Source organism: Melanostigma gelatinosum, assembly GCF_949748355.1.
Source record: "Melanostigma gelatinosum genome assembly, chromosome: 11".
Lineage (NCBI taxonomy): Eukaryota > Metazoa > Chordata > Actinopteri > Perciformes > Zoarcidae > Melanostigma > Melanostigma gelatinosum.
This window is the reverse complement of record NC_136644.1, coordinates 11,443,094-11,469,012: the sequence shown is the minus strand read 5'-3', so window position 1 is coordinate 11,469,012 and position 25,919 is coordinate 11,443,094. Positions and strand designations below refer to the sequence as shown.

General features: G+C 42.4%; 1 protein-coding gene across 6 annotated transcripts; it reads left to right on the top strand.

Annotated features, from left to right (window-relative positions):
- The first annotated feature begins 1,632 nt into the window (after positions 1-1,632).
- Positions 1,633-21,934, top strand: LOC306784882 (uncharacterized protein). 6 transcript variants are annotated; one of them, XM_079279058.1, is made up of 24 exons: positions 1,633-1,728; positions 3,888-5,604; positions 8,257-8,318; positions 9,442-9,471; positions 9,911-10,107; positions 10,762-10,940; positions 11,775-11,990; positions 12,531-12,629; positions 12,861-12,895; positions 13,004-13,098; positions 15,107-15,138; positions 15,435-15,554; positions 15,970-16,101; positions 16,286-16,327; positions 16,816-16,953; positions 17,152-17,316; positions 17,474-17,911; positions 18,024-18,497; positions 18,584-18,754; positions 18,849-19,089; positions 19,488-19,754; positions 20,108-20,227; positions 20,383-20,504; positions 21,658-21,934. In XM_079279058.1, the coding sequence occupies exons 2-24, from the start codon at positions 4,237-4,239 to the stop codon at positions 21,694-21,696; spliced, it is 4,782 nt and encodes a 1,593-aa protein (XP_079135184.1). In that variant the 5' UTR covers positions 1,633-1,728; positions 3,888-4,236; the 3' UTR covers positions 21,697-21,934. The 6 variants fall into 6 exon arrangements, with proteins under 6 accessions (XP_079135184.1, XP_079135185.1, XP_079135186.1 ...); XM_079279059.1 differs by having other exon boundaries at positions 1,634-1,692; XM_079279060.1 differs by lacking the exon at positions 1,633-1,728 and adding an exon at positions 2,249-3,788.
- The last annotated feature ends 3,985 nt before the right edge of the window (positions 21,935-25,919 follow it).

The window sequence follows — 25,919 nt, the reverse complement described above, 5'->3', positions numbered from 1 at the left end:
CCCTGCCATTTAGTTTAAGAGGTGCCAGCAGTGCGACCTCATTGCAGAAACAGATGACGACATTACAGCCATTTAATTACATTCTGTCCTTGCATGCACATTATATAAATACACATTGGTACACTACAACGGTATGAACCCAAAATAAACATATTTTGCCATGATTTCGTTGCAATAAATGGACAAAAAGGGATGCCGAAATAACTACATAATGATGCCGGTTTGTAAAAAGTCTGAATTCATGTTTTGTTAGTTCTCGCCGCAAGATGACAAGTAAATAACTTTTAAAATGCTTGTTTTCTTAATAGAGCTCGGATCGATTGGTGCTTTTATTGTTTGTACCACATGGAGTTGAAGGAGTTAAATTTATGATTGACAAATGTTTCTCTCACCTCCTCCATCACATAACTCGTTGAAAGAGGAGAATGCTTTAACAGTGTGTGAGTGTGCGTGCGCGCAAGCATTACTGACAATACAGTATTGCATTCGTGGGCTTCAGTTCAACGCTCAATATTTTTGCTGCACAAAAAAGACATTACGTTTTAGGTCCGATATGCCCGTCTTCAGGTTCATACTTTTATTTTGGGTTGTTTTTATGCTTTAATGTTACATAACACAACATTTGTCTCATCATTGCCTGTATTCAACTCCTGTCTGAAACGCTCCGTTTTAGCTCCTGTCTTTTCAAGGCCACTCAAAGTTTCCAGTCTTCTGCATCTGCTCCGCCGGGATCGTGTGAAGATCTCGTGAGATGGTTCAGGTTAGATGTTGAAGTTGAAAGTCTGGGTAAAGCAATATTAAATATGTGTTCTGAGTTTGCCACACCCCAGAAAATGGTTAATTGACTAGCCAGCCAAACTTTAATTTTTAAGAAAATCTGCAAGTATATTTAGATCAAAAAATCGTTAGAAAAAAAGCAGTATAAGTAGCTCTAAAATGCTGGGGGCCGTGTCCGCTGAATCGTGGATGAGGCGTGAATACATATTTGCAGTTAGAGTATATACCATGTACTCTGATGGATGGAGTAGGCTACAGTGTGCTCTCTTGTGCACGCCGAATGAAGGCAAACGGAGAGGGCCAGTGAGGAGACTGTGCCGGAAAAACTTTATGGATTTTTTGACGGTCCACATGTATTCGTTGTTTAGAATCAAGATATTACTTAACCTGGACTTTAAAGTTGTGTTGCGAGTTTTAGCATTTTTTTGCAAATTGTGGGTTATCATAGATACCTCTCTCCACCTCTGCCGCTATCATTGCAGCCAGGGAACCACTGTAACCATGTTTAGCTGCACTTGTGGGACCACAATAACTGCTGCCAAACAAATATTTCACAATGAACATGTTCCAGTGAGTATTTAGTGCAATTCAGGGAGAAATGAACAACATCTGCTATATTCAACTAACCCCCATGTCACATGGAGACGCAAATTTAACCCGCTTTTTGGAAACATATTTCCTGGATATATAGTATAAAATATAAGAACATGCATTTTTATCCTGCTCCATCCATCAGGAAATATGTATTTTGAAGTATAATGTGTGTTGTTTTTGTTGAATAGTTGTTTATCAGACGTGTTGGGGATTGTTTTATTCTGAAAAACTGAGGGCGGAAGTGTATATCGTTGTCCACAATGTTGGGAAACACAGCCTGATTCTAAAGACAGCGGGCTGAAAAGGAATCAAGACTTTCCGGTAACAACAAAGACTCACATCGACCATTGGTGAAAGGTATCCACTGAATGTGTTATGCACTCGGAAATGGCACGAGTGTTCATTAAATGTAACGGAACTATTGCTGGCGTTCATCTTGGTAGCTAACGTTAGCAAGCTACGTCGTGAAAACACCCAAAATGGCCGTATTGTCTGGGTCCACTGGGGCCCTGTATTTACCGATTTAAATGATTCGTTATCTGATCAAATAAGGCATATATTCTATCATAATATGATCAGTTGCATATATATATGTATGCGGTTTATGGATTCATTAGACTGTAGGTCTTCATGTAGCCGGTTTGAACGAGTTTTAATCCAAATGTTGCACTGAGGTTAGTGGTTCAGAAACAAGAACACGAAGACCCGACATGTATTGGCTCTGGTGCAGCTGTTAACGCAGTAACGTTGCTTGAGTTATATTTCTCACCTTAAATGTGCAGCCAGTGACACAAAGTGTGCAAATAATGCTCTGAATATACCTGTCTGCTTAACCTGACCATTGATGCACATGTCTGTTTGTTTAGTAGGTGCAGATGGGTGCTATAGTTGCATTAACACATGAGAAGTCGGTAACATTATTATTTTGTAGCAAGAATAACTGTAGATACTTGGATTGTGTTGCTTCAGCTGATATTTTTTTCTGTTGAAATATACAATTGAGTGGTACTTTTCTGTTCTGGTCATTTTTAGAGACGCACCCATATTGATAGAGGATGATGGTCCGACAGGACTCAAATAGCTGTACCGTGTATCGGTGACAATAGGTCGATCTGGTATCAGATAGCTTTATTCTAAGAAAATACGATCTATGTATTTATTTGGTACATTTCGTTTTATGACGTTAGGAAAACAATGTTTAAGTCAAGCTTGATGTTGCCTCACATACGAGATGGATCCCAGACCACTTCCACACAGTGAGGCATGCAGCTCATTCATTTAACACTGGTATCACACACACACTTGGTATATCGGCGGACACACACAGCCCAACTCGGTACATCACTAGTCGTTTCTCCAGACCGCTGATGTTACTCTACTTCACTAAGATGCATGAGAAGTAGCTGTGAAAGGCATTATAACCAGACTGCTATGATTATGGAGATCTGGTCATTTTTTTATATGTCAGACCTTTTTATAAACATGTGACTTTAAGGTCAGATCACAGAGGAAATTCTTGCATCATGTTATCAAATGGAAATATGTGAGCCTGCATGGGACAGCCTTGTTAAAGGAAAACAACCAACCGTTCAGATCAAGTTGGGCTCAGGTACAATATATTGAAAATAAGAGAGGATGGATACCGATACCAAAGATGAGCTTTATGTTGAGATCACATGGGCTGTCATGTCTGATGATAGGCTGTTACCTAAATGTTGTGCGAACACACCGATGATACAGCCCACAGGCCTCCTGTCATTTTGAAAAAGTAATGCCCGGTTAAAACAAGTTGAGTATCCCTGACATACAGGTTAAGCCTATCTTCAGGAGACTGCTCTTTTAGGTCTTGTGAAACATATTTAGTATGTCAAACAGGCCTACATGTTGTTCAAAGTGTTTAGTTAGCGCTCACCATTTTATTATTTGAGTTTTACTGGCATTGTGCAAAGTTGTCTGCAGTTCACTGTTTATTTTGAATTTGTTCCAGGACACGGTAAGTGTGCTTTAGAATTTGTAGACATTACAGTGATCTATGTAGCCTGCAGCAAATATTCAGAAAATAATTTGTAGAATTGTTCTGTTCTGAACATTTTGGCAAAGAGGCCCAAGCCATGTTTGGACAAAGTCCACTGTGTCCTAATGTTGAACGTGCATAGTAGGCTAGCAAGTGTTTCTCTGGAAGCAGCCTCATAGGTATTATTTCTATAAGGCCCAGAGCTTTGGGCTTTGTGGTCGTGTCCCTGAAGGTTAAATCAATATTTTCTGTGTTGCATAATGTTGCTTTGCTTTCCCGTCCTAAAAGAAAAGCACTGTGGGACTACAAGAAAGAAATCTTGAGGTGATTTCTGAGTGCTTTGACACATTTTAAAGGAAAGAAACCACAAACAAGATGACTGAGCCCACTTGTTGTTAAAAAAGTGCGTGGTGAAAAGAACTTCATCTGAAAGCTACTTTTGAAATGAAAAAACGAAAACGTGTTCATCTGTAATAGTCTATTTCTGCTTTCCACCTCACAGCCTCGCTGTGCACACCGACAGTAATTTGCACCTTGCGCCTACCCTTCGTTTGGAGCCCAGTGCAACATTCTCCAACAACACCAGAGGGACCCATTTCAAATTTGGACCTGTGGCTGCAGTGGCAGCTCTCCGGTTGGCTCAGATTGAGACTCGGGCACAGATTGCTCTCCAGCAGCTTGCTACACTAGCGACCATAATTATTGGCAGCCAGTGTCACGACGGGTTTGCAGTGGCATTACCGCCTCACCTGGCCCTGCTGAATCTTCTTAATAGACAGCAGGTTTCATCTGTTGGGTTTAACGTGGACACAAACAGAAAGACTTACAGAAACACAAGTCTCTCTGCTGCCATGTATCACCACCACTCCCAGCAACAAGGGCCACCGCCTTTCTCTAATGGGCCTAGGCCTCCTCATCAGCAACCTCCAAATCAGCATCAGAATCGTCCTCCCTCTAATATGCTGTCGCAGGGCATGGGTTTCCAGTTTCCTCGTCCTACCCAGCTTCCTGATGAGCTAGAGTCTGCCCTGGCTATCCGGGGTGCTAGAGACATGGATCACCGCCTCGTTGACCACATGAACCGACCGAACCAACACCAGAACCAAGGCTCTGGTTCTGGGTTCAGTCAACATGGAAGCTACGGCTCTAACCAAATAACACTTGCCTCCGATAATCAGTCTGTCCGCCAGCAAGGAGTAGACTGGTCAAGCTACCAACCTCCAACTAAACTGTTTGCCAGTCCTCCACCTAGTGCTAGCCAGCAGTCCCAACGACAACAGGGGCCCCAACAGCAGCCACAGAGCAGCCATGCTGGAACAAGCATCCCAAGCTGGACAGCCCCTGTAAATGACTCTCCATCACCCCAAGTACGGCACCCCCATGCCGGCGGAAGTGGTGTCAGCGGGGATGGTCAGGCTTTGTACACACCAGAGAGTGCAGGAAGCATCTTGGCTAGCTTTGGACTTTCAAATGAGGACTTAGAAGTGCTGAGTCACTACCCTGATGATCAGCTAACCCCAGATACTTTACCATTCATACTCCGTGACATTCAGATCAACAAGTCAGGCAACCCGAAAACTGTGGCCTCCACTTCCTCACTCTCATGCAGCATCCATGATATGCCGCTGCCTCCTTCCCAATCTTCACCATTGACACGTTCACGCTCATCAGAAGTGCCCAGCCTTCTTACTGTTACACAGACCGCAGGTAAAGTCATTGACTATGGTCATGCCAGTCGGGCAAAAGACGAGACTAGTACCAGAGCGACTTTCAAAAGAGAGCGGCTCTCCAATGAAAGGACAGTTAAAATGTTCCCATCTTCATCGTCCTCATCAGCTCCAAAGTTAGAGAAAGCGGAAAGGCGGCAAGTCCGTTTGGAGCACAGTGATTCAAGCAAGCACGGAGACCGGGACTATCGCAGGACGAGTGGCGACCATCGCAAGAGCAGTCGGTCACCTGGGAGAGAATTTCCACCACCATCCAAATCTCGTAATCTGGACCGGGACTACAGGCGTGACGGACCCAAACCTAGACCCCCATCTGAAGCCAAGAGCGAAGCTTCCTCGAGACGGTCTCTCTCCTCTTCGTCTGGCTCAAGACCACACAGCAGCAGCAAGAAGTTACCGACCCCCACCATGATATGTGATTTCTCAGCTGTGTCTCCAAAGGTGTATCCCCACACCTGCTCCCTGTGCCACACACTGTGTGATCAGGAAAAGGTGAGTGCCAACATGCCCTCGTACCAATGTCTGAAAGGAATACCTTCACATGTTAAATTCTAGTCTCGACCTTTCTTCACCAGGCAGTTGAGATGAGAGTGCATTCTGATGTCATTCAAGTAGTGTTTTGCATGGTTAGTCATTTCTATTCAAACAAGTAGGCTTAGGTACAGTTGCTCTAAATCAGAGGTATTCAGAGTGGGAGGCGGGGCTACAAACAATGTCAAGGGGTTCAAAAAATATCACATACGTTTTTAAAGGAAATCCCTTTGAATAACCGTAATGTGTATGTTTCGGTTAAGAGTTACAGTAGTTTTGAAGAAATTTACTGTTCCCAATTTACTAGAGTCAGAAACTAATAAATGTCCTAGGTAGCTTTCTTGCGAACTACAGTAAGCAAGTAAGCACCTTCTACCACGCTTTGTCTGAGTCTCAGACTGTGACTCTGCTCTAAATGATGCAGCTCGCTTGTTGCCAGCAAAACTCATTGTTTTGAGTATTAAATCCTGACGATGCCACCATACTCTCGTTTCCTGTGACAGCATTAGTTGCGTCCACCATGATGGCTGAAAGCTTTAGTCAGTGATGAAGTGACTTCAGATGCGACACCGCTAATTGCTGAGATGGCATATATTTATCACTTAATTTAACTCCTCATGTCCTTAATTGAACAATGACTTCTTGGTTGCATTAAGAACATGTCTGATGTGTGCCGTGGTTTATTTGGTTGTCATGTGCTCATCCTACCACAGCTGCACTCAGGCGTTGTCCTCTTTGCCCAGATTAGGATGTTCTGACTTGAGTAACTGTGGGTGATCTCACGGACACTACAGCCATGTTTTTCAAAAGACAACTGTCTGGTGAAGTAAAGTAAGACTTTAAAGTAAAATGGCCTGAAGAGCCCCTCCTCCTTAGAACTTCCCAACATGTTTTGTAGCACTACGCTACCGTGACTGGTGAAGCCCAGGTGTTAAAAGATATACATTTGGAAGTTCTGTTTCAAATATTAGTTTCTCAACTAGAGGTTTCATGTGCAAGTCGATTTCAACTTTTTCATAAAACCACAATAGAGGTATGTGCTAAGAAAAAAGTGCTACGGCTGTTTTTCTCGTTCATTTATTGAGATTAAGCAAACTTAAATGATTCCAGCATTAATATGTTGTCATATTCATGCTGAACCAGACCCGTCTACAGTTCACAGGGTATTTACAATGACGAAAACATTGGATTTAATGTAAAAAAGTTTAAGGTTAAAGATTCCAACCACATCACAAATCTTTAAACAGTCCTGGTCCTTTACCCAGTTCATCGGATGTCTTCCTGTTCTGTTGGTTTCCTAGTTTATAACCACCCCTTCAATGTATAGTTTAATCATGAAATACATCCAGTTGGCAGTGAGACGGTGTTTCACATTGAATGTTAAAGGTGTAACGTTTAAGAATCCAGGTAATCTGTTATAACTTCAAATGTTACCGTAAATATGAACCTTTACACTCAAGCTGCATGTTTACACATCTATTAGTGGACAGGGAGGATGTCTACAAGATACAACTATCAAACTCACAGCAAATTTTTAACAGCAAATTAAAAAAGTTGGTATAAACTGGTCAAAGCATATTAGAAATGTTTGCTTTGCTCAACAGTAGTAATGTTGAGCAAACTCCTTGGTTCTCTGGGAAATCCTTAGCTCTGTTCTGGCTGTGGAGTGGAGTTTGTCATGTTCTCAGGTGGTGGTGGTGTTGACTATAAGGTTTTAAAGTGGCTTGTACTCGTTGAGTGTGACTGTCTTCATTTTTCTTGGAAGTGTGGGATTTTTGAAGATCTGGTATATTTGGACAAAAGCAATTAAATTTCATTTATTTTAGCTTACATCTTCTCATGAAAAGATTCCTTTTGTCTCAATAAAGGTTGCCCCACATCTAAAAAAATGTCATTAATGGCAAAATAAGGGTTGTAGCCTAATGAGTATATACCGGTAGTCAATAATCATCAATGAATTGCATGTAATGATAGCAGAATGTGAAGTGCTCTTTGTCAAAATGACTGCAAGCTTCTATAATGTTTAAGTTCCCAACTCTAAAGCTCTTGGTCTGTTTTAGTTAATGCAGACACATTCAACATGTTGAACATGGGGAATTTATTTAATTTAATCTTGAATTAAATTTGCGTATGTCACAAAATCTGTGACATACGCATTGCATAGAGCACAGACAACAGATCGGCGGGTGAGTAGATAGTGGTGTTATAAATGATTTGTCCTCTTCGAGCCTGGGGGCATTACTTATGTTAATTTAACAGTATTTGCAACAAGAAGACTTGTTTCTTTTGGCAATGGTACGTAGTGTGTTAATTAAGATGAAGCTTGATCATCACAATGAAGATAATGAAAGGTAAAGTGGATACAGAATGTGAGCACCCAGCACACACATGATCTGAAAGTCAAGATTCAACGTTTAGTATTTCTGAAAGTACCGTACTTGTGATATTAATTGGGATCAAAGAACTGGGCCTCAACTGTTAGCTCTGGGTTTTCTCCATGTGAAAGAAATATGACCAGCAAACACAGATACACATGAGCTTCTGTCTCAGGACTTGAGTTGTTCACTGTATTTGTGTCTGATTGTGATTTTCCCGTTTGTCATTTTTCTTCAGGAGTGGGTTGACCATATTAACACCGTCAACCACACTGCTGCCCGCAGGGACCTGCGCAACAAGTGAGTTCTAGGGATGTTACACGTTAATCTGTTGACCACTGGGGACATTTTGGCCAGTGGTCTATATATGGTTCATTTAACGTGTTCCAGATTGAGCTGTTCAGATGGGACGCGCTGAGCTCTGCGGTGACGGGTACATTGCCAGTGTGAAATAGCTGTTTTGCTCTCATAGCCGATTAACGAGCAGAGAACATGTGACCTGATTATAATGCAGCAATAAACTTCTGCAAAGCATTTATTATTTTATACATTCAAATTGCCTGCATGTAGCACATCAATGCGACACCAATGGATTGCTGGAAAAAATGGAAAGTTATTTCTTTTCTTAAAAATGAACCGGTTAGTTACCAGTTAACAGGTTTCAAGCATCCCAACTGAGGACATTTAAATTACATGCTGAAGCCTTGCATCTCCAGTATATCTTCAGTATTATATCATAGTTACTTTGATAATATTCTGCATTTAGTTTTGATGAACAGTCAGAAAGCGGCAAATATGAGAACTAATTTAAAGATGCATAAAGCAATTTTAGTGAAACTAACACAGCCCAGAGATTATTTTGGCCTCTGTGCTTATAGCTTATGTGTTGGCAAACAGTCTCATACATAGACACAAACAAACAGGATTGTTCCACTGAGGCTGTGCTAACAGGATGTACTTCAGTTGGATATTAACTTGCCTTCTTGCTCTGGTCCACCATATCCTGAGAGAAGTGTTCCTGGGTCCTTATCTTGTTAGATGCTCTTCATAAGCAACGCATTTACTCTGGCTACCTAACGCAGCTTACAATGGGCTTATTTCCGTGGAAACAGCTGCCTGTTTGGTTTTATATGGGGGAATTGGCTTGAGCAGTGAGAGTCAACCACACAACTGATGTGCAGGCTGTAGAACCAAAAGGAGCAGAAAGGGGGTGAATGTGGGTACAGCTGAAGAGCCTGAGTGGGCCCGGTACTACAAGCAACCATTTGAGATTACACAGAATACTATCGGACATCATGCCGATTTTAAAGAGTACTGCTTTGTGTTGATGCATACAATTGCATTTGGTAATTCTTTTCAAATAGGAATTTAGGAGTAGACCATGGTGAATGACATTCTAACAGGTGTTTGTGTGTCTCTGAAGGTACCCTGGCTGGAAACCAAATCGACCAAGGTCAGTTTCACTCAAGTTCCTGTGTTTCCAATAATCTGTTTTTAGCTGTGACCAGCAGCCAGCGGGAGTCAGTCCTGTCATGTGGCGTCTCCCACACATTCAGAAGACTTGACTGCATGGTCAGCCAATCTGACACAGATCTTACTGTTTGATATCAATTTGAAAGTGATTCTATTCATTGTTTCACATATCTTGTATACAATTAGACTACATGGAGTGTAAAAGTATAAAATACAGTTGATGTGCGTGTTTTCAAATCTAAAATATCAATTACAAACTGATGTGTACCTCTTAACCAGCCATGTTCCACAGTCTGCACAAAATGAAAAAGAACAAAAAACACAGATCCATGCAAATGTAGAGCTTTGGACTACCACTTGTCACAATCCACTGTAACCTCACCGGTTACCTCTGCTAATGAATGTTGTCTTCTATCCAGTCAAAGGCAGCGATATGGCAGCCGGGCTCTGTGGGATCCCAAGACTCACTCTCCATCCCACTCTGTGTCTCGATCCCTCTCTGGTTCTCCCACCCCAAGTCCTCCTCACAGCAAACTTAGAGTGGGCCCCCATCCCTATAGGCTGTACACGGGGCCTTACTCTCCTCACAATCAAGCCCGCCACCAACACTACACAGGTAGACCACATGCTCGAGAGAAGTGGGGGAATGCCAATGATCTTAATACCACAACATGAACAATTTGAATTTGACTTCTTATAACAGAGCTAATGGCTAACGTTATCAGAGGTTACATTGACTCGCATGACGATGCGTTCAAGCTCTATTCAGTAAAAAAAATTGTATTGGGCCGGTTAAATGGTAACACTATCATGATGTGTTCAAATATAATCTTGTAAATGTGTTTTTTGTCAAGACACTTGAATAAGTCCAGTTGTTTGAGGGAGACTCTTTCACAGCAATTTAAAATAGATATTAAAGAGACGATAGACTAGACTTGTTGGCATTTTAAGTTTGTTTGAGAGCTGCTAGTGTTGAGAAATGAAGCATTGGGAGAAAGGAGGGCTTGTCCCCTGTTGGAATGGATGTTGTAGGAATGTGGAATGCAGGATTTTCAGTTTCTATTTATGGGATTGCAAATGTAATAAAACCTGTATAAGCCTTCATCCTGGATGTGAGGAACAAAAGGTAAATTGAAAGGTTGATATTGTACACAGGGGCTTTAAATGGCCAAACATTTCTTCCACATTTCTTTAATTGTATTTGTGAATATCTCTTCAACCATTCCTGTTTGCTACCCTGTCCTCCGTATGATTCCTGGCATGTCTACAGGGGGTTCTTCTCGAAGTGGTGTGAAGCGTCCTCCTGATGATTTCAACAAGTTCTCCACTGGAGCAGGCCGACATCCACCCTCTTCTAAGGCCGGTCATAGCTCCAAACATGGGCCACTACAGTCCTCCACAAAAACTGTTAAGAGCGGGACAAAGCCTGGAACCAAGACGACAAAGACGGCAAGTGCCGAGGCTGCTCACGCAGGGTTGTACGAAGCTCAACACAGTCGAACTGTTTTGGACCAAATGTCACAGCTAATTTCAGGAAGAATAATAAATGAGAAGAAAGGGTAGCTCATACAAATGTTTACGAGTGTGAGAATTCAGAACTTTCCTTTGTCCTGAGCAAGTTCCACAGTCTGTATTGTACCAAAAGTAAACATGTTTATGTTTTATCTTAAGCACGTTTATTCCTAAATATGTGTCTGCTAAACACTGTAAAATGAGCACAACCACAAAAGCCTCTGCCAGTGTATCTGAAGTCGACCATGGTCATGAAGTGACTTAGTGGCAGTGAAATGACTGAATCAAATGTGTTGGTGAAAGTCGATTATTGACTGACTGACATATCAGTGAACTATCATTGGACAATTATTGATATGGTTATTGAGTTCTTTGCTTTGAGTACAGCCAGTTATAATTTGACATTATCATAATGTACCTGCTGAATGTTTGAAAGGAGTACAGTAGGCACTAGCTTTTACACCATTTCAGCTATTAGTTATTTATGTTATTGAAGCTTACGGATGCCCGAGGCTGATTTCAGGCACAGTACTAGAGATAGTTCAGTTCTAGTGGCTTGACAAGTTGAGGTTGAATTATTCCAATTTTACAAAGTTAGCAAATGTCAGCCACCGCAGTACATTTCTCAGACCCAACCAAGATGTTGTGTTTTAAGATTCACAGTTCAGTCCTCTATCAAAGTGTGAAAATCTTGCTTTGGTTTGCTTCTGGTTGTCTCTAACTGGTGCTCTCCTAAAACTAACCTAAAAAACCTCTGCTGTTGATTTCTAGTCTGCCAAGCTTCCACCAGCCAAGAGGAAGAAGAAACTCGTGACTCCCGCCTCCCAGGACTTGTCTGTTGCCGATCGTCTGGTTTATCTGACAGGCATCCCAAAGGATGCGTCTGAGCAGGAAGTTACCGACTTGGTGGGGTCCTTTGGCAAGATCAACAACGTGATCCTCATGCCATGCTCGGAGGAAGAGAGCCAGAAGGGTGAAGGACAAAAGGTGCTATCCGAGTGTAACATAGTGCTTATTGAGGGATTTTGCAAATATTTTGACTTTTGGGATTTTTTTCAGGTCTATTAGAGAACAGTTTAAATGGAAACAATAGCTATTTTGCCTGTTTAAAGGCGAGATAGCTATCAGTAAAGAACAAAACCTGCAGGCAGCAATGAAGGGATCCAACAACCCACATATAGACTTTTGAATTATCACAATATGAAAGTTGTGTTGTTCACTCATTCATCACTTAAAGCTCATAGGCTGATATTTGTCACTGTTGCAGTCTGTTCAATTAGTGAATATTACAGCTAACAGAAATAACATGCAGTCAAAGGGAATATTCGATTTGGCCATTTCCTTTTAAAAGGATGATGTTTTTCTCTGTTTTGTCGTAGCAACATTAGCCACATCTACATATTCAATAGAACTGCAGCGTACAAGTAAGACCAGTCCTAAAACCGGTAGCCGTGGATACGTGGCTATGAACATTTCCTGTCTCTGTGTTGTCCCACATTATAACGTGGTCACCCTCCCCTGTTGCAGGCGTCTGTGTGCATGGTGACGGCTGAATGCGCCCAGGCTTTGGCCAACTCCACAAATCTCTCCATCAGAGACCAACAAATCGCGGCTTCAATCGCCAAGGTACCGTGTGGAGAACATGTACATGTCGCATTGATGGCGTATCCTGTTAAAACCCTTTGATACATAAAACATGAAGCCTGAATGAGTGTGAAAAGCAGTTGAAAGTAGGTTGAAGAGGGGGCGGATGTTCATTCAGAAACTATTTGAAACACAAAAATCTCTTACCTTTTGACTACATGCGTATATATTCTTCTCTACTTTCAGTAAACGTGCTTTCTTTATTTGTTTTAGAAACCTGAAGCAGGACAGTCTTCTGATGCAAACAGGTTTGTCACAGTTATCTTCTGAAACCTTCCCTTTTAACCCCATGTGCTGCACACTCACCCTGCCAATTTCAAAACCGCTCTTGTTCACTCCACTCTTAATTTCCACAGCAAACCTGCTCCAGCACAGGACAAAGATGCTGCTGGGGAAGACTCTGGTAGGAGAACGACAAACTGGGAGGCTGCAATACCCACCGATAAAATAAGTCAGTGCCAATATATCATTGTCAAGAAATGCTTAGTATACAAACAATGTATAGACTCCTACAGAATAATCTCAGTCATCACATTTGACCCACTAGAAGTGTGTGGAGCTGTCTGTGTCTGCAGAGAGCCTGCCCTCTGCCTGGAGTTTCTCTTTTCTTCTTCTTTGGCTGTGTTTGGGCGTGAGCAGAGAGCCTTTGTAACCCCCGGCCAATAAGCAGGATGTGCAGCCCGTTCAGGTTGTCAGGCCCCTCAGAGTCTGATACCACCGAAGCACAGGTCCCCTTTTAGCCTGTCTATGATGCAAAGCTGGTGTATTTGACGACTTGGGATGAAAACGTGTTGTTACATGGCTGTGTTTCCATGTGCTCCAGCCTTCCTCTGCTTCTCTCTCTCGCTCCTCTGCTGTGTGCTGCTATCGGTGAGCCACACACAGAGCAGACGGGATGAAGCCTGAGCTTCGGCTGCATTCAATTCACAATATGTTTAGGTTCGTTTATTTCTGCTTCAGAACGTAACCACTGTGAAAATATCTTCCTCAGATTCACTTCTTTATTCTTGCTAACACCACTCGCTCTCCTCACTTACTCTACTTTGACTGCATTATTTCAATCCGCAAAATGCAACATATTAGCTATACTTGATCAATTACATTTAAGCTGCCTGACACCTCCTCTCCGGCTGCACCTTGAGATCCTGACCATGAATGGCACAAATACAATCAGTGACAAGGGACAACCCTGGTTGAAGGCCGATACTTACTTAAAACATGTTTGACTTGACTTGAATATGAACACAGCTCTCACAGACACTTCTGCAGTGCCCCCCACAGGACTCCCTGGGAGACACATAAGTGTGGAGGATGAAACTCACCCCCCAGAGAAGGAGGCCAGAGCACGTGTCCGGCTGCTTTTACAGTCGACACGCTGCAATAAGAAATCTACCAAAACTGGTTTACAATTAAAAGGAATTTAATTCCACTGATGCAAGTACGATTACAGTTAAACATTAGAGTACATACTCCTATGAAATATTACAATATTAACCCACTTTTGAAAAAAACTACCTCTGGTCCCTTGAGACACAGCCGTCGCTGGGGCCCACACGCTAAAAAAAGAGGCAGAAAAAACACTTTCTATCACGCCCACATATTCGTTCGCGACTCCTCCCCTCCCGTCTATCTCAATTTCTATTGGCTAACTTCTCTACGCACTTCTGTAAACGCCTATCTCCACATCTCTCTCTCCCTGAGCAGCTAACACATTCAAATTGTCAGTTATGACTTACTCCCTTCTATGATAATCCTTCAGTATATATGTTACACTTCTGCAACCTTGGCAGAAGCTTCATGTCTTATTAGCTCCTAATCTTACAACCCTTTATGTTTATCTTAATTATGCATTCCCAATACACTATGATTATGACTAATTATGAATTCTTAATTATGAATTATTAAACACTTATTATATCTACTAACCACACCGTTTTTTGCTCAAATTTCTTACATAAGCCTTCTCCAAGTCCACAAAACACATGTAGACTGGATGGGCAAAGGCCTCCATAGGTCACCACCAGGACAAGCACCAAAGACCTTCTGACCGCACCTCTATAGCAGCCACCCCTACATGGCTCACTCTGATTCCATGTCCGCAACCCCCCCCCCCCCCCCCCCCTCACCTTCCCCATGTGGAGGTGCGCCCAACTCCATCTAGTTGATGCCACTCCTCCTCTCGCACAGGTTCATTTTCTGCCAGACAGGTGACGTTCTAAGTCCCTAGCCAGCCTGCGGTGCCGGGGGTCGGCACACCGTGGCCCCTGGCTCACAATGCACCCGACCCCCAAATGCCTATCCCTGCGAGCGGTGGGCCCACAGGGTGACTGCTCCATGTGCCAGTCCTGTAGCTAAGGCCCATGTAGATGGGTTGGTGATGTCATGGCGTGCGGTTGTGGTGTTGAAAACATACTAATTGTAGCTCTGTTTGCACTTCCTCCTCCAACTCCCCACTGCAGGAGGCGAGGCTGACCAGAAGGCTTCTGATGAGGTACATGATGCACACGTACCCTGTCAAATACAACATCTATCTATATATATATATATATATATATATATATATATATATATATCAATCAATATCAATATCAATATATCAATATCAGCATTGGGAAAAGGGCTGGTGAGTGTTGTCATCCAAATCCAGAGGGTACAGTGTGATTATTTGGACATATTCTGCTTTAGTGTACCATATTGTCAATTTGGGTAAAATCCATCACTTGTAATAAAATCTTAGTGTTCAGTTATTTTGCATTGTATTACATCCCAAAACAATGTCTCCTACAGAGGGGCATGGTGTTGATCACAGGACTTCCTGAGAGCGGCTGGTCAGAGAGTGACATCTTGAAGCTGGTCCAGCCCTTCGGACCCCCCTCTGACATCATCACGGCAACACAAATCGGAAAGGTTGGTGTTACCGGTAACTCAGTCTGAAGCTGTGACTGCTAATGCAAGTCCTAAGTTCCTTGACGTTTTTTCAAGATGGTGGCGTTCTCTGTTAGTTTAGGCTCCAAAGCAGCTGTTGAGTCGGATAGTCACAGTAAATGAGCATGAATACCACAAAACAAAATACAGCGTACACTATGTCTACAGAATTTATCTGTCTGTACATAATATTTTTTAATGCATTTTATTAAAGGAGTTTATTACTTATATTATGAATAGGTTATATACTGATATTTTATTATTATTATTTAAAATACTGATTGACTGTGTCAATGTCTGGAGCTCGTTTTCAGGGCAGCTATGGTCTTTCCTGTGAAGGGACATAAAGTTGATGTGCCTACAACACAAGATAACAAACACTCTTGTTGTATGTTAGGTACTTGTGTCAGTGCCAGACATGGAGATTGCTCAAGAGATAGTGAAGGTCCACGCCTTCATCCCTGCAAAGATTGAAGACTCTGAGCTGAAGATGATCCATCTCAAACAGCGTATTGGTCTCAGCACGCCGGTAGGACTTTCATCACTTATCCAGTTTTGCTCTCCAGCATGTTGATCGTCTTATCTTCTGTAGCCGTGTAGGGTTCTTTGTTCATCATCTCACTTCTGAGAGGTCGGGTCTCTGACATTGTACTGTGTAGAACAATGAGCGCTGAACAACAACTGAGATTAATGCTAAATCATTCTTTACACAGGTGGCTCTCTACAATCTTCTGATGGGATCAGTGGACCCATTAGTGAGTATTTCTACCAGTATACTTCTCTGTCTCAACTTCTTTTACTTAATGGTTTCTTGATGTCACAGGGACAGTGCACATTAAATAGACTTTGCTGTAACTGCTCCAGAGTTAGAGGGAGATTTCATCGGTACTCCCTCCACAGTGGTCAGGTTATTGATCATTCGACATGGTGTGTGCGTGTTTGGAAATCCAAAGGTGGATCTCCACAAAGCTCCCATCACACTGACCAACCTAGATTAAGCTTCCTCACAGTGACTGCACGACAACACATCCTACAAACTGGAAAGGGTTTGTTTGAGGTTCTGACCTCAGACAAAAAGTGAATTAACAAACAAAGCAATATCTTATGTGGTTCCCATATGTTTGGTTTCAAGGGGCTGTGAAACCATCATTTATTGACACAATGCATTTGTCAGACTAACTTCTTCGTATACTTTGAAGTGATTGTTACATTGCTGAACTGGTAATGATTTTGCTTCCTGCAGGAGAGTTCTTTTCCAGTCGGCTGGAGCTGCCTGTTGGTGATCAGTAATGTTCCCAACACGCCGTCCGGCCCCTCTGAGGTCCAGAAATTGGTGCGACGCTTTGGCACAGTCATCAAGACCCTAGTGCTTATTGATACGGTGAGGGCTGTTCATCTGTGCAGCTGCGAACATGCTAATCCATTAGCCCCTGAACCTTACTGGTTGTATCTAAAAGCTCTTTTGCAGTCACAGCTATGGCCTGGGTTGAGAATGTGTTCTCTCCACATATCTGTCATGTCTCACAGGCAAAGACATCCCATATGCTGCTGACCTGATTATATGTCTCTTCCTGCTCAGGTCATTTGTGAGATGGCAACTGCAGCTATGGCCTTGTCTGTGTACAAACGCTTCCAGATGTTTCCGTGCATCATCCATAACAACCCGCTGTTCTTCTCCCGCAAGCCTGACCCCAAAGCCAACATGCAGACCAAAGTCATCACTGCATACCTTGAGTCATCTGAGGTTGGTAACTTTGATCATTGATTTGCAGTGGTCATAACTTATGGAACATCCTTTTGTCTACTGCTGCCATACATTCCTGCAGCTTAAACTCGTATCAAACACCTGAATGCATGGGTTTGATGCGACACGATCAATACCTCCCTGTCTCTGATCGTAGGATACACCTGCGACGGGCAAAGGCAGCCAAGTAGCAGCTGCAGACAAAGAGGAGACTGCTCAAAAAGAGAATTCTGAGCCTCTATTGGAGGTGATTGAAAAAGATGGCGATTGGCAGGATGAGAAAATGAAGAGCACCGACGAGACAGTTGGTGAAGACGAAGCTTTGGGAGAAAACAAGAGCCAAGATGACGACGTCAAAATAGACGTGCCTACTGCTGCTGTTTCTGACTCTTTGACTGCACCAGAAGCAGACCTGGAGACACACATGAAGGAAAGATCAGATATTGAAACTGTCATGGAGACAGCAGAAGAGGACAGAGGTGTCAATGCAGCCACAGCAGGCAATGACGAGACTCCTGCTGGTGAAGAGACAAAGACATCTAGCTCTGATGTTGAAGCAGCTCCCCAGGAGGCGGCCATGCCAGAGCTCCCCAAGGTAAAATATCCTCCTGTTGTTGGAGCCAGATTGTGTAGCAAAGTTCAGAAACCTCCAGGATATGAATTGATATTTGTGAGTTTTGACGTCTTTCTGATCCCTGTTTTATCAGGTTACTCAGGAGATGGTTAACGCACTGCTTGTGGAGTGCCGAACAAGAACCGTCAGCCATCCCAACAACACAGCAGCTCCCACCAACGGGGAACAGGGGGAAACACAAATAGAGACGGAGCAGGGGGACAAAGCAACAAAGGAGACAAACGAGCTAGCCAGCAATCTCACAGAGGAGGAGGAGGTGAAGAAGCAGGAGAGGGAGCTAAAAGAGAAGGAGGCGAGGGAGAGAGAGAGGAGGGAGAAGGAGAGGAGGGACTGGGAGAAGGAGAGGACCAAGCGGGAGAGGGCGCGTCATGAAAGGGTCAGGAGGGAGAGGAGGGAGGAGGAGAGAAGGGAAAGGGAGAGGCGGGAGAGGAAGAGAGCATACCGTGAAGGTTTGTCAGGGTCGAGGTCGTCCTCCAGGTCAGAGGGGTACAAGCAGAGCTCCTGGAGGGACGAACGGTACAACAACTTTGAAGCAGAGACAGAAATGGTGAGAAGGCCTCGCCGAGTCACAAAGTGTTCTCTCCTCTTCATTCTTATCCTCACTTCTATGCTTTTGTCCTGTCGTGGAATCAGGTGCAGGAGTGTGATGACTTCCCATTCAACTTGAGTGACTTTGTGACGGTCGATGAAGTTGGAGATGTGAATGACCTTCCTTCCTCTCCTTCCCCCTCTGTTCCCATGGAAACCACGGCGGGAGGGGCGGATGCTCCCACATCTGTCCAACATGAAACTCCAGGGGTACACGTGAGACGTCTTTTCTGCACGTTTATTGGAGTTTCTGATTTAAATCTCCACAATTTAATGACGTCACGGTCCTCTTCCTGTTTCCTGTTTGTAGGACACGCCTATGGAGGTTCCCACGGAAACAGCAGTGTCAGACGCCCCAGCGACCCTGGTGAAGTGTGATGAGCACGTATCAGACTCTGAACCTGTGACGGTGTCCACAGCGGAGACTTCAGATGTTTTCGAGTCATCGGATGTAACACTTGTCGCTGCAGCTTCCCCAGCGACTTCACAAGCTGATTCCTCACCCGGCCAAACGCACGCAGAAGCACCCAAGACCCAGATCACTGAGACAGGTACTATCTCTCACTCCATCAATCCTCATAGAGATGCAAGTGCAATATTCTTAGCAGATTATGATTTCAAAATAATAATAATCTGTATCATTTTTTCCCCACCGTCACAAAGTCAAAAATTCTATATTTTATGCCTTAACTTTTTGATTGCCATCTAAAGTTTGCAGAAAAACGCACACCTTAGCATTAGTAGTTTTAAATATAGATTTGAAGCTGCTGTTAGGGAGTTAAACAGGTAATAGTCTCTCTAATATTGCTGTGTGCAGGACATATGAGAGTGATCGGCTGATCAGTGCATCTCTAGTAATGAATCAAAGGAAACATCTTAGATATTGTTCTTGAATTTGAAGGGGTTTTTTTTCTTCATTTTTTAAGAAGTTTTTGTCATTATTCCATAGAAGCCACACTGATAGACACTCTGGAATCCACCACTGAAGTTGAACCGCTTCCCACACCTGCAGCTTCAGTCGCTCCAGCTGGAGCCTCCCCAAACAGCCCAGCAACAGGAGTAGTGACGTCAGAGAGGGAGAAAGAGGAGAATGAGAAGAATGCACTCAATCACAGTCGGGCTAAGGAGGAGGAGATGGTGTCTGACAAAACAGAGGAAGAGGAGAAGAAGCAGGATGAAAAGGACAAAGAGCCGGAAGCTACTTCTGTGGAGACAGGTATGGTTTACTTGATTTGTGTGGCAGCAGTACCTTAGTGGGTAGAGAATCAACAGGCAAGTTACCAGCACGTCTTTACTTGGATCCTTGAATTGGTTGAGAAAATGTGGACGTGGGAAATGACAATTGTATGGCTGACACTTGAATGCTTCGTGTCCTAATTGACTTCATCTTGAACATGGCGCCTCATCCTTGTGGTTCGGAGCTGCTAGAATAGATGCAGGTGTTTAATAATGACACCAAGATGAAAAACCATGATTACTAGCTTATCTGGATAGGCTTGCTCAGTAAAACCACGACCAGGACTTTTTAGTCCCTGTTCCAGATTTTAAACCGGTATCTGTCTCTCACAGGAAAGCATGAGAGGTCTGAAGATCAAGCAAATGGCGAAGAGGAGAGTGTGAAGAAGAAGTTAAAGACAGACACTCCCACTGACTACTCCCTCCCTCCTTTTGACCCCAGCTGCCCAGTTGGTAAGATACTTGTCTGTATTTACTCGTCATGTCAGCCATTACACTTTCACTATAGTGTTCATCTGTTTCTTACATGCATGTTCACAATGTCTGACTATCTGGCAGTGGTCATCAGCTGATAGAGTTCACTCCATGTTTTGTGTGTTTGTCCACAGGTATGGAGTTCTTGGTCCCAAAGACGGGTTTCTTCTGTAAAGTGTGTAATAGGTTCTTCAATGGAGGCAAAGAGGCTGAGAAAAACCACTGCAGGACCCTCAAACACTATGAGAACCTACAGGTAGGCACACGCGCACACACACACACACACACACAGTTATGTGTGGATATACTGTTAAGGCCCAAACGCCCTGAAAGGTTTAAACGGCATCAGATTTGAAATGGCAACACCACAGAACCAGCAGTGTTTTAGGAAAAGGTTGCTACTTAGGCAACATTTATTATATTACAGAAACCACTTAGCACCTTATCTTTTATATTCCTAACATGATACTAATGAAAGTTGAACCAGATAATGTGGAATTGGCATCACGCAATCCACTAAATGGAAGACTCATGGCTGTTGCAGTTGTACAGTGGTGTTACAGAGTGAAGCTTCTCTTACCACCAGCCATCAAGTCACACTAAGTAGTGTCGCTAAGTGACAGCTGATCTGACCTACCACTGGTGACGTTCATCATTTGAACCCGTGAAAGCAACAGTAATAGTTTCTTTAATGAAATATCATCCTCTGGAGAAATCCCTAGCTTTTCATTTATTTTAACTTCTTCTAAAAAGATAGTTTGGCCATTTAAAACGATATGTGTACTTCAAACATGCTCGTCAGACGCTGTCATTGTGTTTGAGCCTTTAATTACGATGGAGTTGACTTAGCTCTGACAGCTTGATGGAGGAGCAGGAGGGGGGCGGGGCTTAGCCAAGGGTCAACTGACTCCATTTTTCTCCTCTTCTCTACAACAACAGGCACATCACAGGTTGTGAGTGTGTCTAGAAATAAATGAAACAGATCAGCGATCATTTCTTCCCAAAACTGCTGTGGCTCTGCTGTTCTGCCGTTTGGCTTTATGGTTTTAAATTGTAGTCAACAGTGATATCTGATCAGAACATCCTCTCTGCTCCTGTGCTTCTTGTACAAGTCAATTTGTGTCATTCCACCCATACAGGAAATTCAAGGAATATTTTTTATTTCAGCATAAGTATTAAGTGATCAAAGCTGTGACACTGGAGAAATACACTAAACAAAGTAGAGTCTGTAAAGTAGAGTTAGTCAGTGCGATCAAAGTCATGAGGAGTCGCATTGTTTCTCGGCTAATGGGGCCTTCCCCAGCCTGGACACTTATTTTAATACAGCTTTCAATGTCGTCAGACATGTTTGGTCTCAAAGAGGCCAGAATATTCCGGTCTAATCCAGTTTCCTGTTCATTCTCTTCTAGAAATACTTGAGGACCACGAACCCAGCTTCTCAAACCTGATTCCACCTGGATGCGCCTATGAAAATCTTGACTGAATTCACCATTCCCCTCCTGTTGTATTGTCTCTTCATTTCTCACCAAGGGTCCAGATTCTCATATTGATGTAGATTAGTCTCATGTCCTTGAATATGTGGTATAGATTTTTCATGTACAGTTAAGAGAAATTAGTAGAAAGTGGGAAGAGTGGAAGATGGCTGGCTGTAAGGACTGTGCACAGTCAATAAACACTTTGCCGAAATGGTCTGTTTCCACTCATTCAGTGTTTGTGGTGTATGCTCACAGCTTTGACGGGAAAAAGATAAAAGGGAGCAAATAGAACTTTTAGAAATCCATGATGTTTTTTTCCCGCAGATCATTGATGATCCATATTGGCAGATACAGATCCCTTTATTATTATTGTGATTATAGCCGCTGGTCTACAAGGATCCAGACTATTTTTGTCACCGTCCCAAAAATCATTTCAATGCTCTGAAGTCTGTTAAACCATCAGAAATTCTAAATGTTATTCTTTTACTTTTGTTGTAGTCATCTATAGTGATTTTTCTTCATGAAATTCAACTGATTCGGAAATAAAAGATTGCATTTGTATTGACTAATACAAATGTCATTATTTTTAATATTAATATATTAAAAATAATGTGCTTATGTGTTATGAAGTTAAACGGCTCATAATTCATCTCTAATATCTATTTTATATTCATGTGAAAACATCTCCTTCAAACTACTGGATTTATTCCAGTTCATCACCAAAACTACATTTTACACATGATAGCGTTATAATGTACTTCAGCTCAATATTAATTTTCACTGAGCAGAGCCTGAAGTGATCATGATGTAACTGAAGTGAACTTCTGTTGGTTAGCCGTTGGTTCACAATGTAACATTATCAGAGACTATAACACAGCAATGATGTCCTGATCACATATTTTTCCTGAATATTGGAGTATGGCGATGTCGGTAAAACTTTATTTCACACTGATGACCGGAGGGGGATCTGTACGGATCACGGTCCGTTCCACCACAAACACGGTGCTGGATTTCCCCTTTCTTCACAATAACTTTAACCTGTATGCTATAGAGTCCATTTCAGCAGGAGTTAATTTGCCTTTTCCAGAGAAAACCCAGCGCTGTCCTCCAGATCTCACCAACATGTGAGAAAATGATCACTTCAACTCCCGCAGAAGAGCTGGACTGGCCAATGGGTGATCGACCTTTGATATCTCCCCTTAATCACAGATGTTTTGGAACCATGTTGTGATGTTTACGAGCACCGTACATGTTGCATACCACCTCCTCCACAGTGGAGCCAGCAACTCTTCACTGTCGGACATGTTTTTTTGTTGCCATTTATTTTAAATATCAACTCGTTACAATACCATGATGACATTTTCATTTATTGTGTTAATATTTGTAGCTATATTATTATTGAATGGTACAACACACGCAAGGATCACCAACAAGCAACAACCTTGTAGCGTTGTTATTTGAAGGATGATGAGGCCAGAGGTGATTTATTATAAAGTCTTATTGCAGTGGGCAGGAATGTTCTCCTGTGTTTAAGTTTATTGTCATATACATATATACGAAATTTGTCCTCTGCATTTAACCCATCCCTAGCTTATTGGGAGCAGTGGGCAGCTGTGAAGCGCCCGGGGAGCAGTTAGAGGTTCAGTGTCTTGCTCAGGGACACTTCGGCACAGGACACGTAGCAGCCAAGGATCGAACCGCCGACCTTGCGGTTGCCGGACGACCCTCTCTACCCAGTGAGCCACGGCTGCCCTATCTGTCCTTGTGACAGCGGAGCTGGATCAGTCTGTTGGAAAAAGTGCTCCGCTGTCCCTGTAGCAGGTGTTATCCAATATGTTATCCAATATGGATAATAGTGTCCTCTCCACCACCTGTTCCAGATTGTGTTGTTTGCAGCCAATGATGGTGCCGGTCTTCTTAACTAGTTTGTTAATCCAATGCTGCTCCCCCAGCAGACTACGGCGAAGTACAGTGCACTGGCCACAACAGACTGATAGAACATCTCCAGTATCTTGCTGCACACGTTGAAGGATCGAAGTTTCCTCAAGAAAAAGAGTCGACTCATCCCCTTCTTGTACCCGTCGTCTTCCTCCTGAAGTCGACCACCATCTCTCTGGTCTTGGCCACGTTCAGAAGCAGGTGATTTCTACCGGCCCACTCCACAAAGTCATCCACTACTGATGATGGGGTCGTCCACTCCCACACGGGGCTGGTGCAAACTGCAGAGGGTCCAGTGAGGATTTCACCTGCAGTCGGAGGTGGGCCAAGACCAGCCTCTCCAACACTTTCATCACATGAGATGTGAGGGCAACTGGTCAGTAGTCGTTGAGGCCAGATGGTGTCGTCTTCTAGTTATATGTCTTTGTTTTCTCTGAAAAGTCATTAGATCTAAAATAAGTCCCGACTAATTACATTTCCCTCGAAATATAATTCACAATGTTGGAGATCTGGAAAGTTGCTTGGTGGGATTGTCCATACTTCATTTGAGTGTTGCAAGTTTGAAGTGTGAATTTGAAGGAATAACAACTTCAGCCCAGGAGGCAAAGACCGGTCCCCGCTGTGCTTCCTGACCTCGGTCCTGAGGCTGAGGCAGGAGACGCTAACTCCATTCATCTTGACTTACACTTCTCATTGTAATCAGCATTCAGGATTTTTTGTTTGTTGTTGATAAGTTTGGCTTTTCAATAGTTTCCTCCTTTGTTAACACAAACACTTTGATAACACAATTCATATCAACATACATACTGTATATATGTTAATTATTTAATTACAAATGTATAAATGTATTGTTTGCTTTCCCATTATGTTTGTAACTGCAATTACGATCATACATCTTTAAATAAACTGATAATTTATTATATTCATTCAAAGAAATTTGTTTTTGCAGTTTTTTAATTATTTCTTTATTTGCTAGTGATTTGTACACGTGCAATAAAGGCTTTTTAACATATTGCAATTGTCATAAACAAAATAGAAATATACATTTTGAATTATTACTTTATTATTTTTGTTATTCATTGTTTACATTGAGTTTATAAATGCTAGAATGCTGATAAAATAAGTGCAAATCTTGTAAAATGTGATAGAACTGAACATTTAATATGCGAACATTGTATGAGTTATCATTAACCAATACATTATTGAAGACTCGTAACTCGTCATTTTTATAATCTATCTCAACTGTCCATCAAAGAAAGAACTAATCCATCACACACACTTGCACCTTGTGTTATAGACCGTTTTTTAATATTGAAGTTTGAACCTGGTAATGTCAACAGAATCTAGTAGACGTCGACTTACAAACAACAAACGGCATCAATGGTAACTTTTCTCTGGCTGGTTGTTTAATAAGTCGAGGTTCAGATGATTGACAATGACAGCGGGACAGAAACAACACCTGTCATCATTTGTGTAGTGAGAATTTAGTTCTGTATCTTCAGAGTCCTGCCATGTTTTGTTTAGAGGCGTCCACAAAGTAGGAGAACTGAGCCATTAGTCAAATAAAGCAGGCATGCAAAGTGTCACGCTTGGAATGACACGACTCGCATGTTTTGAATAGAAGCAGGTGTAAGCTACTGTACACAGGAGAGACACCTATTTCCAACAGGTCGGTATTTTCAATTTCAACAATGATTGATATTTGTTGTGTCGTATTATTATTATTACTTGTTATTGTAATTATTATTCAGAATGTCCCTGCAGTGCAGTGTGTGTGAACTGTGATTTAAAAAAAAAATAGCAATTACAAACACGGGATGAGAAGATAATAACTTCAGCCATTTCTGTTCTGATCAAATTAGTTCTTGCATTTTTAGAATTACACATTTGAAGTCCAGTTTTTCAATGTTTCACACATTTATCACAGCCATTGTCACAAACTCATAATATATGCATTTCAAAATCTGAAGAAATTACTTGAAAAGGGAACTAAATTAACAAGTTAAAAAATATATATATATATATCAACTTCATACAAAATACAAACTCTCTTGTTCTTATATCTAAGAGGCCTCTGCTTTTTATTGTAGGTACTTGATCTTCAGAAAAAGAAAAGGACAGATGGCCAATGAATCCTCAGTACATCGTTTCCCTCCAGAAATGATTTTCTTTCTCACTGGCTCAGTTGACCACATGATTGGCATCCCGATCAACTGCTGGGCTCTGTGGCTGATAGTCTCCGGGAAGCGGAGTCTCAT